We start from the raw sequence: 13020 nt of genomic DNA on the forward strand, positions 1-13020 counted from the left end.
TGACAAATTATGATTATATACTAAGAAAGAATCATCACATACTGACAAAGTATGAATATACATTGACAAATGATAATCATATACGGACAAAGTACTATCACATACTGATAAAATATGATCATATATTGACAAATTATCATCATTTACTGACAAAGTATGATAATCTACTGAAATAATTTTATTACAAACTGACCAAGTATGATTATATATTGACAACGTATTATTACATACTGACAAATATTCATCACATACTGTATCCGTATGTTCATAAACTGACAAAGTATCATACTGACTTACTTGACTTAATCCACTTCGTCCCTATGAGGACATAGGACGACAACATTTTCTCTCCATTTCTTCCTGTCCATGGCTATTTGTTTTGTTTCTTTCCAGGTGTTTTTTGACCTTCCCCTTTTTCGATGTCCTTGGGGGTTCCATTCTAGGGCTTGTTTGGTAATGTGTGTGTCTTTTTTTCTGAGGGTATGCCTGATCCACTTCCACTTTCTTGCTTTTATTGTCTGGGTTGCTGGCTGTTGTTTGGTTCTTCTCCATAACTCATTGTTTGATATTTTGTTTTGCCATCTAATGTTCAGGATGTTTCTCAAACATTTATTGACAAAAGTCTGGATAGATTTGATGGATGCAGCTGTTTCTCTCCAGGTTTCTGATCCGTATAAGAGTACAGATTTGACATTGATGGTAAATATCCTTAACGTTGTGCTAGTTCTTAAAGCATTACTCCTCAAAACAGGTTTAAGCATGGAAAATACCTGTTGTGCTTTCTTTTTTCTTGTCGATATGTCTTTGTCTGTGCCTCCTGATATAGTGACAATACTTCCAAGATAGGTGAAGTGTTGTACATCTTCAACAGTAGAGTCGTCGATCTTAAGAAAATCTTGCTGGTTTGTATTTAGCCTCATTGATTTAGTTTTCTGTGCGTTGTTGTATGGGCCTGTTTGTTTTGCTACTGTTTCAAGACTTTTGGTCTGATGTTGTGCATCTTAAAAGCGATGGGATAGTGCACGAATGTCATCAGCAAATTCAAGATCTGCACGTCGTGTTGTGAGGGTCCATCCGATGCCTTTTGGATCTTTGTAGGCTGATTTACCAACCCAGTCAACTACTATGGAGAGGAGAGAAAAGATAACCTTGACGTACCCCAGTCGTAACAGGGAATGATTCGGTCATAGTTCCACCATGTATAACTTGACAAGAAAATTGGTCTTAAAGCAGTTTTATCATTTTGATGATCTTTTGCGGAAATTAATAGTGTGCCAGAATGTCCCAGAGAACCTGATGGTCAAGGCTATCAAAAGCTCTCTGGAAACCCACAAAATTTAGGTATAGTTTAACGATGTTTTAACGCGTGAAACTATGTTTATTCGCGTTAAACGATGTTTAAACGCGTTAAAGTAATGTATCGTAGCAACGTAGATGTGTTTAACGCGTTAATGTGATTTATTATGACACATGTGGCCAGTGCGACGAGTAATTATCGCGATAAACGTATTTTTTCAAATACCGGTTAAATCCCAAATTTGATAATTGCAAAGTTTTACGCGTTAAATATATTGATGTCTTTACGCGTTATAACTGTAGTTATCGCTTTAAATGTGATTTTATCGCGTTAAAGCGTTCTTTTTCTGTTTGTATAAATTGTTGCAAAATATTCGGATAACTTCTTATTATGAATGATTGTCTTAATAAATTTTTAATTGTTTTTCATCTAGTATTTGCGATTTTCGAAAATCAATTCAAAACTGTAAATCCTAACACACTCAAATAAAATAAAAAATACCGATGTACCTTTTAGCTAAATGTATACACTTCTTCATAAAATGCATCTTTCATTTTTGGGATTTTTGTTGATTTGGGGTTTGAACAGGTATATAGCGCTTGACACTCTTCAAACACAATTGATTGTACGTGATTTTAGATGTTATTAATGGCGAAGGGGTGATATAGGTTAATATTGATTTAACTTCATTACTTTTGTAATTTTAAGAAATGCAATGGAGCTACATGTAATTGGGATTATTAAATCATAAAATGAAACATAAACAATTGTTTTTAGTTGCAAGATATGAAATTTTGTTGTTAATTGATACAACTACGCATGGCATTAAAACTCAAAACATTATTCACGAAGATTAACTCATAACAGTCGTTTAAAATTCTCTGCTTTTAAAGGGGCACTAGCTGTCAAATTCATGTTCTTCGATTCAAATCAAATTCTTATATTTGATTTATAACAATGTAAAACATTTATCTAAACTATTAAAAGTCTAAATAAAACAATAAACAAGGCACAGGCACAGGCATGAAAATACGTAGTTTCGTTTCGTGTGTATTTGAGTCTAGACGCCTTCTAATTATTTATCGAGTTGACCCCTGTAGTCATTCGATAACCATGTAAGCGCTGTAAACCTAAATATAGATATAAATAGATTAAGCAAACACGTGCTGTTGAATTATTCTGTGTCTATTTAATTTCATATTACAGATAAAAAATAAATGTTTATCTTCGATTTAACTGTATTATTTTTGGATCGAATGAGTCAAACAAATTATTTACCTTTGTTTCACTTTCAATGTTGACATTAAATAACTTTACACATACAATTCACATGTTATCCATCTCAAGCTAAGGGGTTAAGATAAAGTTCACATGAATACGGATTCAAGTTGCAAGTGAATAATTCATAATCAATGTGTTTTTGCTTATTTGTACACAATTGAACCTTATTGGCTACTAAAAAGGAATTATTATTTCACTTTTTGTATTTCATTACTGATTGAGCCAAAAAAAGAATATATTAGGTTTTTCATATATTTCGTAGCTAGTGCCCCTTTAACGCGAGCTTTAACGAACCTCAACACAAATAACCCGTCAGTACAATAAAAGTCGGGTTTTTTTTTCGAAACAAAGGAGCTTATTTTATTATATATTCTTTATATCTCTGTTTTTCTATGTAAAGTTAAATATATTCACTAAATTATTGGCATCATTTCAAATCAAAACAGAAATATCATATTTTTTTTTTGTCAAATACATATTTCTTTTTAGTTTAAGTTTTTTTCGATATAGTTTTGTGAATGAGACTAATATAAAGTTAATGACTAACAAACTGTATAATTAATCTATAGATTGTATCAGACATTCTGTCGAGAAACAAACATAAGATACATGTGATATTTTTGAATGTTATAGTAAAAGAAAAGAGGCGAAAGATACCAGAACGACATGCTTAACGGATTAAGACGGAACCGTTCATGTAAAGACCATATTTGCACCCATCATAGTATAGTCCGAAATGATTAAGAAATATTCGTTGTTTTTATCGACTTGAAAATGTTTTGTTTTTCATTGACAGGGAGATAATGTTGTACAAACTACTACGATATAATATTAATGGAAAAGTGGTATAACTCCATAAAAAAAACTTTTACCAGAGTTCTGAATCATGTTTGAGATGGAACGGTAAACTTACTGACTGGTTCTGTTGCGAAACGGGTTAAAACAAGGGGACAATTTATCCCTGACATTGTTTACGATATTTGTTAATGTTGAGAATATAATGCAAATGTTAACGTTATGTTTCCCGTATTTACGTCATATGTTTATGGAGTTACTTTGTACCTTTGTATGGGCGGCTTCGATATAGATTTTGAACATAAAAGTAACACAACGCAAAGTATCGAGTTTTATTCGTTTATTACAATACAGATGACCTGGTGATGGGTTTATACGACATGAGTCTTGGAATTGGATTAAACCATTAATTGATACAATGAAAAAAAGTAGTACTTGGGTGTTATAAAAACAACAGGTAAAACACATGTCTTGCTGGTCTGACATCAAACTTTGAAATTTTTAAAAACTAAGGATTTTCTTATCCCAGGCATAGATTACCTTAGCCGTATGTGGCACAACTTTTTGGAATTTTGGATCCTTCAACTTTGTACTAGTTTGGCTTTATAAATATTTTGATATGAGCGTCACTGATGGGTCTTATGTAGACGAAACGCGCGTCTGGCGTACTAAATTAAAATCCTGGTACCTTTGATAACTATCATGGCTGTTATAATTCCTATTGAATAATAATCAAATTATAATTGCAGATGTACAAATTAATCTCTGTTCTGATCATGTAGATGAAAATCAAGATATTATTGTGATCCTATGAAATTTTTTGTATTGCAAATCATTCTATTATTTCTTGATTTTTGTCAACTTGTTTTTTTCAGCCTTCTTACTTTGTTATGGTGGTAAATATCATTAAATCTGTGCTAGTTCTTAAAGCATCACTCCTCCAAACAGGTTAAAGCATGGAAAATACCTGTTGTGCTTCCCATCCTCCTCGCTGATATGTCTTCGTCTGTGTCTCCTGATGTACGATCTTAAGACAATCTTGCTGGTTGGTATTTAGCCGCCTTGATTTAGTTTTCTATTGGTTCATGTGTAACCTGTTTGTTTTGCTACTGTTTCACGACTTTTGGTCTGATGTTGTGCGTCTTGGAAGCGATAGGATAGTATAAAAATGTCATCAGCAAATTATCGGTCTTTAAGACGTGTAATAAGACTCCATCAATTGCCTTTTTGATCTGTGTAGGCTAATTTACCAACCCATTAGGAAAAGGGACGGAGAGAGAATACATAAGTACCCCTGTTGTAACGTGGAATGGTTAACGTGGAATGGTTTGGGTCATAGTTACACAGTGCATAACTTGACTGTAAAATTGGTCGTATAACAGTTTTATCATTTCGTGATCTTTTGTTGAATTCCATAGTGTCCACGAAAGTTCCAGAAGATCTTATGTTCAATGCTATCAAAAGCTCGCTGGAAATCCACAAAATTTAGGTAGAGTGTCGTCTGCGATTTTTTTGTTTGTTCGATAACAATTCTCAAGGTGGCTATTTGGTCTACACATGTTCTTTCTTGTCTGAAGCTAATTCATCTCATAATATCTTATCGACTTCATTTTTCAATCTGCTAAGGATGTTGCTACAGAGCAATTTAAAAAATGATACCTCTCCAGTTGTTGCAAAAGGACTTGTTACCTTTATGGGGGGTTTTAACAAAAAGTCCTTTACTCCAATCATCTGGTATTTCTTCTTCTTGCCAGATCTTATTTGTAGTTGTAACAGACTTAGTACAAAGGTATCATCCAAGACTTGGATAGTTTCTGGTGATATACCATCAATGCTACCTGCTTTCCCTAATTTTTTTTTAGACTTTTGATAGCTTTGGTTACTTCAGCTTTTGTAGGTTTTGATGTTCAAAGTAGGACAATTTTGTAGTTTAGGTAGATCTGTATTTGGCAGTCGGTTACAAACCTGCTCGAAATGCTCTTTCAACCTTTCAAGTTGGTCTTCCAGTTAAGTGAGTGTCTTATTGTCTTTATCTTTGATTGGTGACTTGAGGATAGTGGTTTACCACATTATTGCTGTGTAATGTTGTATAGGGTTTTGATGTCTCCCTTGCTTCAGTTCCTTTCATTTTGTTTAAAGTTGAGAATGGAAATGGTGAATGTGTCAAAGAGACAACAACCCGACCAAAGAGCAAACAACAGCCCTCTGTATCTTTATCGCTATACTGTTCGTGTGTCTGCTTTTTCTACTGTCTAGCTATAGCAGGCAGAACGTTTTTTTTTTACTTGTCGTCCTTCGTTGACTATTTATCATTTATTTTCTGACATCCATTGCTTGCAGTTTTGTTGGAGATAACCGACAGTTTCTTTACATGATTGAACAATAGAATATCTGATAATTTCCCATGCTGTGTTGATGGTAGATTCGTCATCATGTAGGTTTTCGTGAACACTTAATTGGTTTTACAACAGAATTTGAACAACTCTAGGGTCTTTAAAGAAATCTACATTACAACTATTTCTTCTAAACTTATTTGTTTTATTTGTTTTATTTGTTGAAAGTAGTTTTAGTTGTATCTTTGCAATGGGTAGATGGTGACCTGATGCTATATCAGTCCCTCTCTTTCTTTTACACATCTTGTAGAGATGACCTCCATCTTTGCGACACAACAATATGGTCAATTTGATTTTCTTCCACTCCAATTGGCGAAACCCAAGTTAGAAACTTTGTGACAGTTTTTATGGAAGAAAAGTGTATTACCTATTACTCGACTGTTAACAGCACATAAATTAGCAAAAAAAACACCGTTCTCATTCATGTCAACAAATTCACTTACCTCTGATTAATATCATTGAAGAGAGATCTAAGCTAAGCAGCTGATATTAAAACATCGACAAGTTATTCCTTACGCTCAGATTTAATATTAATAACTAGAGGCTCTAATAAAGGAGCCTGTGTTGTTTACCTAGGTCTATATTATTCATGACAAAAATAATTGTGTCTGCTTATTTAACGCCATCAATGTAAATATAACGGAATTTTATGAGACTGTCATCAAAATGAGAGGGTTAGCGCTATAGAACCAGGTTTAATCCACTATTTTCTACATTTGAAAATGCCTGTACCAAGTCAGGAATATGACAGTTCTTGTCCATTCGTTTTTGATGCGTTTTGTATTTTAATTTTGTCATGTCATTATGGACTTTTCGAATTGATTTTCCTCTAAGTTCAGTATTTTTGTGATTTTTACTTTTTTCATTGGTGATATTTTTTTTCTGTTTAAAGTTTCTCTGTATCTTCTTGAGTTTTTGCCAAAATCCTGAAGAGTAAACGAATGATTTTGGCAATCATTTTACCTATTTGTAAATTTGTTTTTGCTTATCTTTTTTTGTTATTTACGTGTCTATCTTTTATAGTTTTCAATACACAGGCAAAATTGCAACGCATGTAAACGCATGTTTACCAGGAATTTACCGTACGTTTCTTAACATGTCAGAAACGCATGTTTGGAGCACCATACGTTAAACGCATGTTTGGAGAACGTATTGTTTACATGCGTTTATGGGAAACATGCGTTTGAAAACACATGGTTAACGCATGTTTATATGTGAAACATGCGTTTGAAGACACATGGTAAACGCATGTTCATGGTAACCGTATGTTTGAAAACATATGGTAAACAGATATTCATAAACCATATGGTAAACATATGTTTGGATGATGGTTGCTTTACTTCCAGTTGCAGGTCAGATGCATATTTAGGCTATGAGATCATGATAATCAGAAATGAGATCTAACCCTGATTTGTATAAGACTGACACCCTAACTCACAAAGTAACAGTTTGCAGGAAGATATGTCACACTACCTGGACACAAAATTCTGACTATGTGTTGATTCAGTCTTTGTTTCTTAATGCTTTTTGCCTAGCAAAGCAGCTTATACCAGTTTTCAAGTCTTTGCATTGACTCGGTCCCTGTTTTAACCTTTAATAACCTCCTGCACTCAAGGCAAGCACTTTCAGACTAACTGAGGTGTTCTAATAACATGTAGGATATGTGAACAAAACATGTCATGATTATCACTGAACTAGTATTGTTTTGGGGCCCGCTGAAGGACGCCTCCGGGTGCGGGAATTTTTCGCTACATTGAAGACCTGTTGGTGACATTCTGCTGTTGTTTTTTCTATGGTCGGATGGTTGTCACTTTGACACAATCCCCAATTTCATTCTCATTTTTATCATGATGTGAATTATGCTTTTGAAATAAAACTTTCATGGTATCAATTATATGTTGCATCATATGGGCATTTCGTCTGAATGCAGATGTTTCAATCAATAAAGAATCTACAGCTATACAGTTTGCACTTTGACATGGTTTTTTTTTAGAATTTTTAAGAGCGCTTACAAATTGTATCATTGAGATGAGAACCCCTTAACCATCCCATCAGCTTAAGATTAAACCAATTTTGATACATGCACTTTTCCTTCAAATGGCATGATTGATAATAAATTCTCATCTTTGGTAAAAGAATATATTTTTTAAACTTATGTTTCCCTCGGTATGCAGATAAGTTCATTGTTTTATAAAATGTAACACAAGTTTAAGTCTATTTCTTCATCTTTTTTTCTTCTTCTTTAAACAGTTTCTTTCCATGGCAGATTCTGAAATAAAGCAAGATGCAAAGTTTATTATAACAAACAACTAACTATCAATTTATCTTGATTTTAAAACAAGCAAAATAATCAAGTTATGGTTAATATTATTATTACTTACAGTGATACATGAACATCTGTATATTTACAAGCATTCTGTCAGTATTGCATTGCAATATAGTCCCCTACCAGTTAAATTTCATTGTATTGGAACAAATTTCTAACTTTATCTATAACTTGTCATGGTGTAAACTATATAACAAATATCAAATCAATATCTTCAAGCATGATTAAACAAGAATGTGTCCAAAGTACACGGATGACCCACTCCCACTATCATTTCCCATGTTCAATGGACTGTGAAATTGAAAAAAAATCTAATTTGGCTTAAAATTAGAAAGATCATTCCATATGGTAACATGTGTACTAAGTTTCATGTTGATTGGACTTCAACTTCATTAAAAACTACCTTAACCCAAAACTTTAACCTGAAACTGACACTTTCATTTTCTATGTTCAGTGGACCGTGAAATTGGGGTCAAAAGCCTAATTTGACTTTACAATAAGAGAGATCATATCATAATGAACATGTGTACTAAGTTTCAAGTTGATTGGACTTAGCTTAATCAAAAACTACCTTGACCAAAAACTTTAACCTAAAGCGGGACAAACGGACGAACGGACGCACAGGCCAGAAAACATAATGCTCCTCTACTATCGTAGGTGGGGCATAAAAAAGTGTAGAAAATTAATTATGTAAGTGAATTTTGTAAGACCAAGGACTATTATTAATGCTCAAAATCATCAGACCATAACAAAATTTAAACTGGATCTGTAACTTGTCATGATTAAACAATATCATATCAATATCTTCAAGGGTGAAGAAACAAGAATGTGTCCATAGACTAGTTCATGGATGCCCCTCGCACTATCATTTTCTATGTTCAGTGGACCATGAAATTGGGAACAAAACTCTTATTTGGCATTAAATTTAGACAGATAATATCATTGGTCTTCAACTTCATCAAAAACTACCTTGACCAAAAATTTTAACCTGAAGAAAGACAAACAGAGAAACCGACGAACAAACCGAAAAACAAAATGCCGATAAATGGGGTATAAAAAAGTGTGGAAAACTTGATGGACAGACCATAGGAAGGGAACTAAAAACCTTTGAAAATAACTTAATATCAGAATACATATTTAAACAGATATCTTTTTCCTTCTCAAATAACTCATTATAACTAATAAAGGAAACAATTTTGTTTGCATCCTCAACTGTCACCTTTCTTTAGTTTTAATTGTTTGATATACTATACATGTCATTTTTAAAGCAAATAGGTACACATGTTAATGTGTTTTGTCTAACTAATATAAACTCCCTCATAATCCAAATTACAAAATAATTATGTTTTAAATTTTATTATTTTTTTGTTGTTGAGGACAAAGAAATTCAAAAGTAATCACATGTAGGATTCTGAACCGCAAATTTCATGCTGATGTGCAATGAGTTAACGCAGTAGTGCAAATTTTGATTAAGCTGGCATTGTGACACTTTCTTATTGATAGCTTTACTGAATTGCTATGGTGGTAATGTTGAATTGATGGATTTGTTTATCATATTTTCTATGTTATTTTTTAATGTTTACATGTCAATATGGTCAAGGAAAATCCTGTTTACCACCCACTTTATTTGGCCAAAGAACACAGTTATTTCGTAGTGCATTTCTTTTAGACAATAAATTCAAATTTAAAAAATCGCACCTGCTCTTTCTCAAAAAGATTTTTACAGTGTAGTGTACTACCAGTGAGACAAATAATATCAAAATTATAGAAACTTCTACCAGCTCAAACTCAAAATATTGACAATTCTGTGTTGAGTAGTGTAAAATTCAGATTGACAGGTTCAGACGTGATAAAATTTGACGTTTTTGAACTGGAACAAATCACCCAAGATTCAGCATCCAAATTTTTTTAACATGATATTACATCCCCCTACTTAATATTTCATGCATTTAATATCAAGAAATAAATTGGGAAAGTGTATCAAATAAAACATGCAAGTTGTACACTGTTTACACTAGGGACTACATGTATATTCGTAAACAACGAAAACCAAAGGACGATAACTGTGTCCTTGGACCATTTAGTGGTGATATAATTTGATTGGTTGAGGTCACAACTTAATAAAACATTTATAAATATATTATAACATAATACCTTATCTTTACTTGCTCATGCTGGTGTCCATGTACTGTCTCTGTAATATTTTCCCCTTTTCTTTATCAATATTATGTATGTTTTTGTGGAGAAATGACCTCTGAAATTAAAACAATTAAAACATTGATTTTATTATAATTTACTGATTTAAGGATTATGTACCCATCTTATGTCCCTATGATTAGTAAAAAATCACCCGTCATTTTAAGTGATTATTTCATAGTCAACTTTTAAAACTACACAAAAAGTTATATCAAGAGAAATATATTGACTGTGGACAAGGCCAAAGTTTATGTGCTTCTCTTGGTTAATATATAATCTCCATGGAAATGAGAAGTACATATATCTTACTGTCTTACTTCAACCAATAACAAGTATTATTGACAAGTTTATGGTAAGTTATTTCTTGGTTTCTTTTACACTAATTATAATCATGAATTTTAACAAATCTTAAAAAATTTCTCCTATCATATGTCAACAAGAGTGCACACGCTGAAATGTCTCGCATTCTTTACTAATCATTGATATTATGTTGATAGTCCTAAGTATAAAACTTTATTAAAAACTGTCACATAAACTTAACTTCAACACGTTTGAGTTGTTGCCTCTTTGACACATTCCCTATTTCCGAACCCAATTTTATTATTTTTAGAACTTGCTGATCATTTTTCAATTTTTTGCAATTTAAAATTTCTCTCAATCTATACTGTTTTAAAGTTTTTTTAAATACAGATACATGCATGTGTAATAGACAAAAACCAAAACAAAGGTCAAATTTGTCATTTCAGGGCTACAAATCCTATTAGAAGTTGTCTGACAGTTCTGCCTCTATCAGATTTTCTTTGCTATAAAGGTTTTTAAAATAATTAACAAATCTTGCATTTCTCACTAATGTTCTATTTTTATGCATGTCAGTCATGTGACTTTGGTTGGCAAGTGGGGTCATTAGACAATTTTTTTTCACCCTTTTCTCCATGGATTTTTATTTTACATACTTGATTGCATAGGATTTTTTCATTAAAAAAAAATTATCAGGTTTAAAGTATTACATGTATTAATGCATTGCCAAAAGAAATATTTCATCAATAAAATTCCAGTGAGACATTTTCATGAATATCCTTTTTATATAACATGCAATTTTTTTAAAGTGTGATAAAGTTTTTTCGTAGGCAATGCGTTTCAACTGAGGCACAGGCATCTAAAGGCGTCATTATGGAGTAAAGGGGGTTGCGTCAAAAGGTGTCATTATGGAGGAAAGCAAAGATACCCTAATGATGATTGTGACCAAGTTTAGTTGAATATGGCTTATTACATCATGTACATTGTAGTAGTTTCAGAGAAGATTTTCGTAGAAAATAATAAAAAGACACCAAGTAAAAAGAAAAGGCAATTTGGCCCTTTTGGCTAGTTTAGCTAAAAAGAACCAGTAAAGTAGAGTAAAGAGAGCTTCCAATGCAATTTTATATAAAATTGACCAATTAAAATAAATAGTTTGTCACTGCTAAAATGGTTAATTTTCAAACTAAAATTTTCAAAGTAACCCAAGAATAAAAATTGTCACCTCTATGACCTCAACATTTACTTGTACATTGTACATGTAAGTCTGAAAACAAAAAAATATTTAAACAAAGGCATAACTTTCGTGACATACCTCTCATCACACAATTGCAATGTTTCATTGGCCGCTGCTCCTCATTTGCACATGAATGAGAATCAATACAGCACTTTTCAAATCCACTACTAGTCTATATATAAATATAGAAAGCATTTTGAATTGTGTCTTAAATTTACTTGACAGTTCTGAGTTTATATCTAATGTTAAAAATATTTTAAATTTGGATGTGTTGATATAAAACAATTTAAAATTGAGCTTTTAAATAATTACAAATTTTGATTCCTAAATCGTATAAATTAAATGATTAAAACCAATCATACTGTAGACATATTTTATTCTACATTCATAATATTAAATGTTTATATGGTGAAAAATTATTGTACCAAAATGTGGTTAATATATCAATAGCAAATTATGATGATATACAAATCATTCATTTAACAGAAAAAAAATTGTGTAATGTCATCTGTTGGAATATATATTAAGTATTACACATGGACAGGATGTTCCACATAAAATTAACGTATTCCACACCCCCAGAGTATACGCATCTGTCAAATCGAAATTACTGCTTTACCTGTAATAAGCCATACAACTTATCAATTGACCGACCATGCCACTACAATTTAAAAGTTTGTTCATAGACGAAAATGAAAATCATCATTTTGATGAAAAAAATGAATTGAAAATTGAATATTTCCCAAAGATTAAAAGAAAAGTATTATCTACCCCAGGAATAATAAAAAAATGTATTTATAATGGATCCATTTTCTATAGCAATCATTGGTCTTATGAAATGGATCTCAAACAGACATTCTTAATATAGATCTTAACATTTTTTTCTTTCCCGGAAGGTCAGTTATCAAAAATATTTATTTTTGTTAAAAATTTATAAAATTCAACACTCAAATTGGAATAAAAAATGTTTTTTGGGTTGTCCTAAAAAATTAACAAGGTTTTTGAATCAAGATGGGAACTAATTCTTCGACCTTCACGAAAGCCCACCCCCTCTTATTTCAGCCACACAATCCCCAAAAGATGAATTTTGGGGTCCAAAAGAGACGCATGGTCACATTTTAAAACTGCCTTATAGACACCTATTTAAGTAAAGCAAATTTCACTGGCAGTTTTGCGAATGGCAAAAATCTAAATGCTGTTT

At 32.2% G+C, this 13020-nt stretch overlaps 1 protein-coding gene and 1 long non-coding RNA gene across 2 annotated transcripts; both read right to left on the reverse strand.

The window, feature by feature from the left end:
* Nucleotides 1–302: 302 nt before the first annotated feature.
* On the reverse strand, nt 303–920 carry LOC139514616 (uncharacterized). The gene has a single exon (XM_071304038.1). It carries the CDS (start codon nt 918–920, stop codon nt 303–305), a length of 618 nt encoding a protein of 205 aa, XP_071160139.1.
* Nucleotides 921–7956: 7036 nt separating this feature from the next.
* Nucleotides 7957–11954, reverse strand: LOC139514764 (uncharacterized). The gene is made up of 3 exons (XR_011662690.1): nt 11898–11954; nt 10247–10346; nt 7957–8035 (listed from the first exon to the last, which is right to left on the reverse strand). It is a non-coding gene; the product is annotated as an uncharacterized lncRNA (long non-coding RNA).
* Between the last annotated feature and the right edge of the window lie 1066 nt (nt 11955–13020).

Source organism: Mytilus edulis, chromosome 3 (assembly GCF_963676685.1).
Source record: "Mytilus edulis chromosome 3, xbMytEdul2.2, whole genome shotgun sequence".
Taxonomy (NCBI): domain Eukaryota; kingdom Metazoa; phylum Mollusca; class Bivalvia; order Mytilida; family Mytilidae; genus Mytilus; species Mytilus edulis.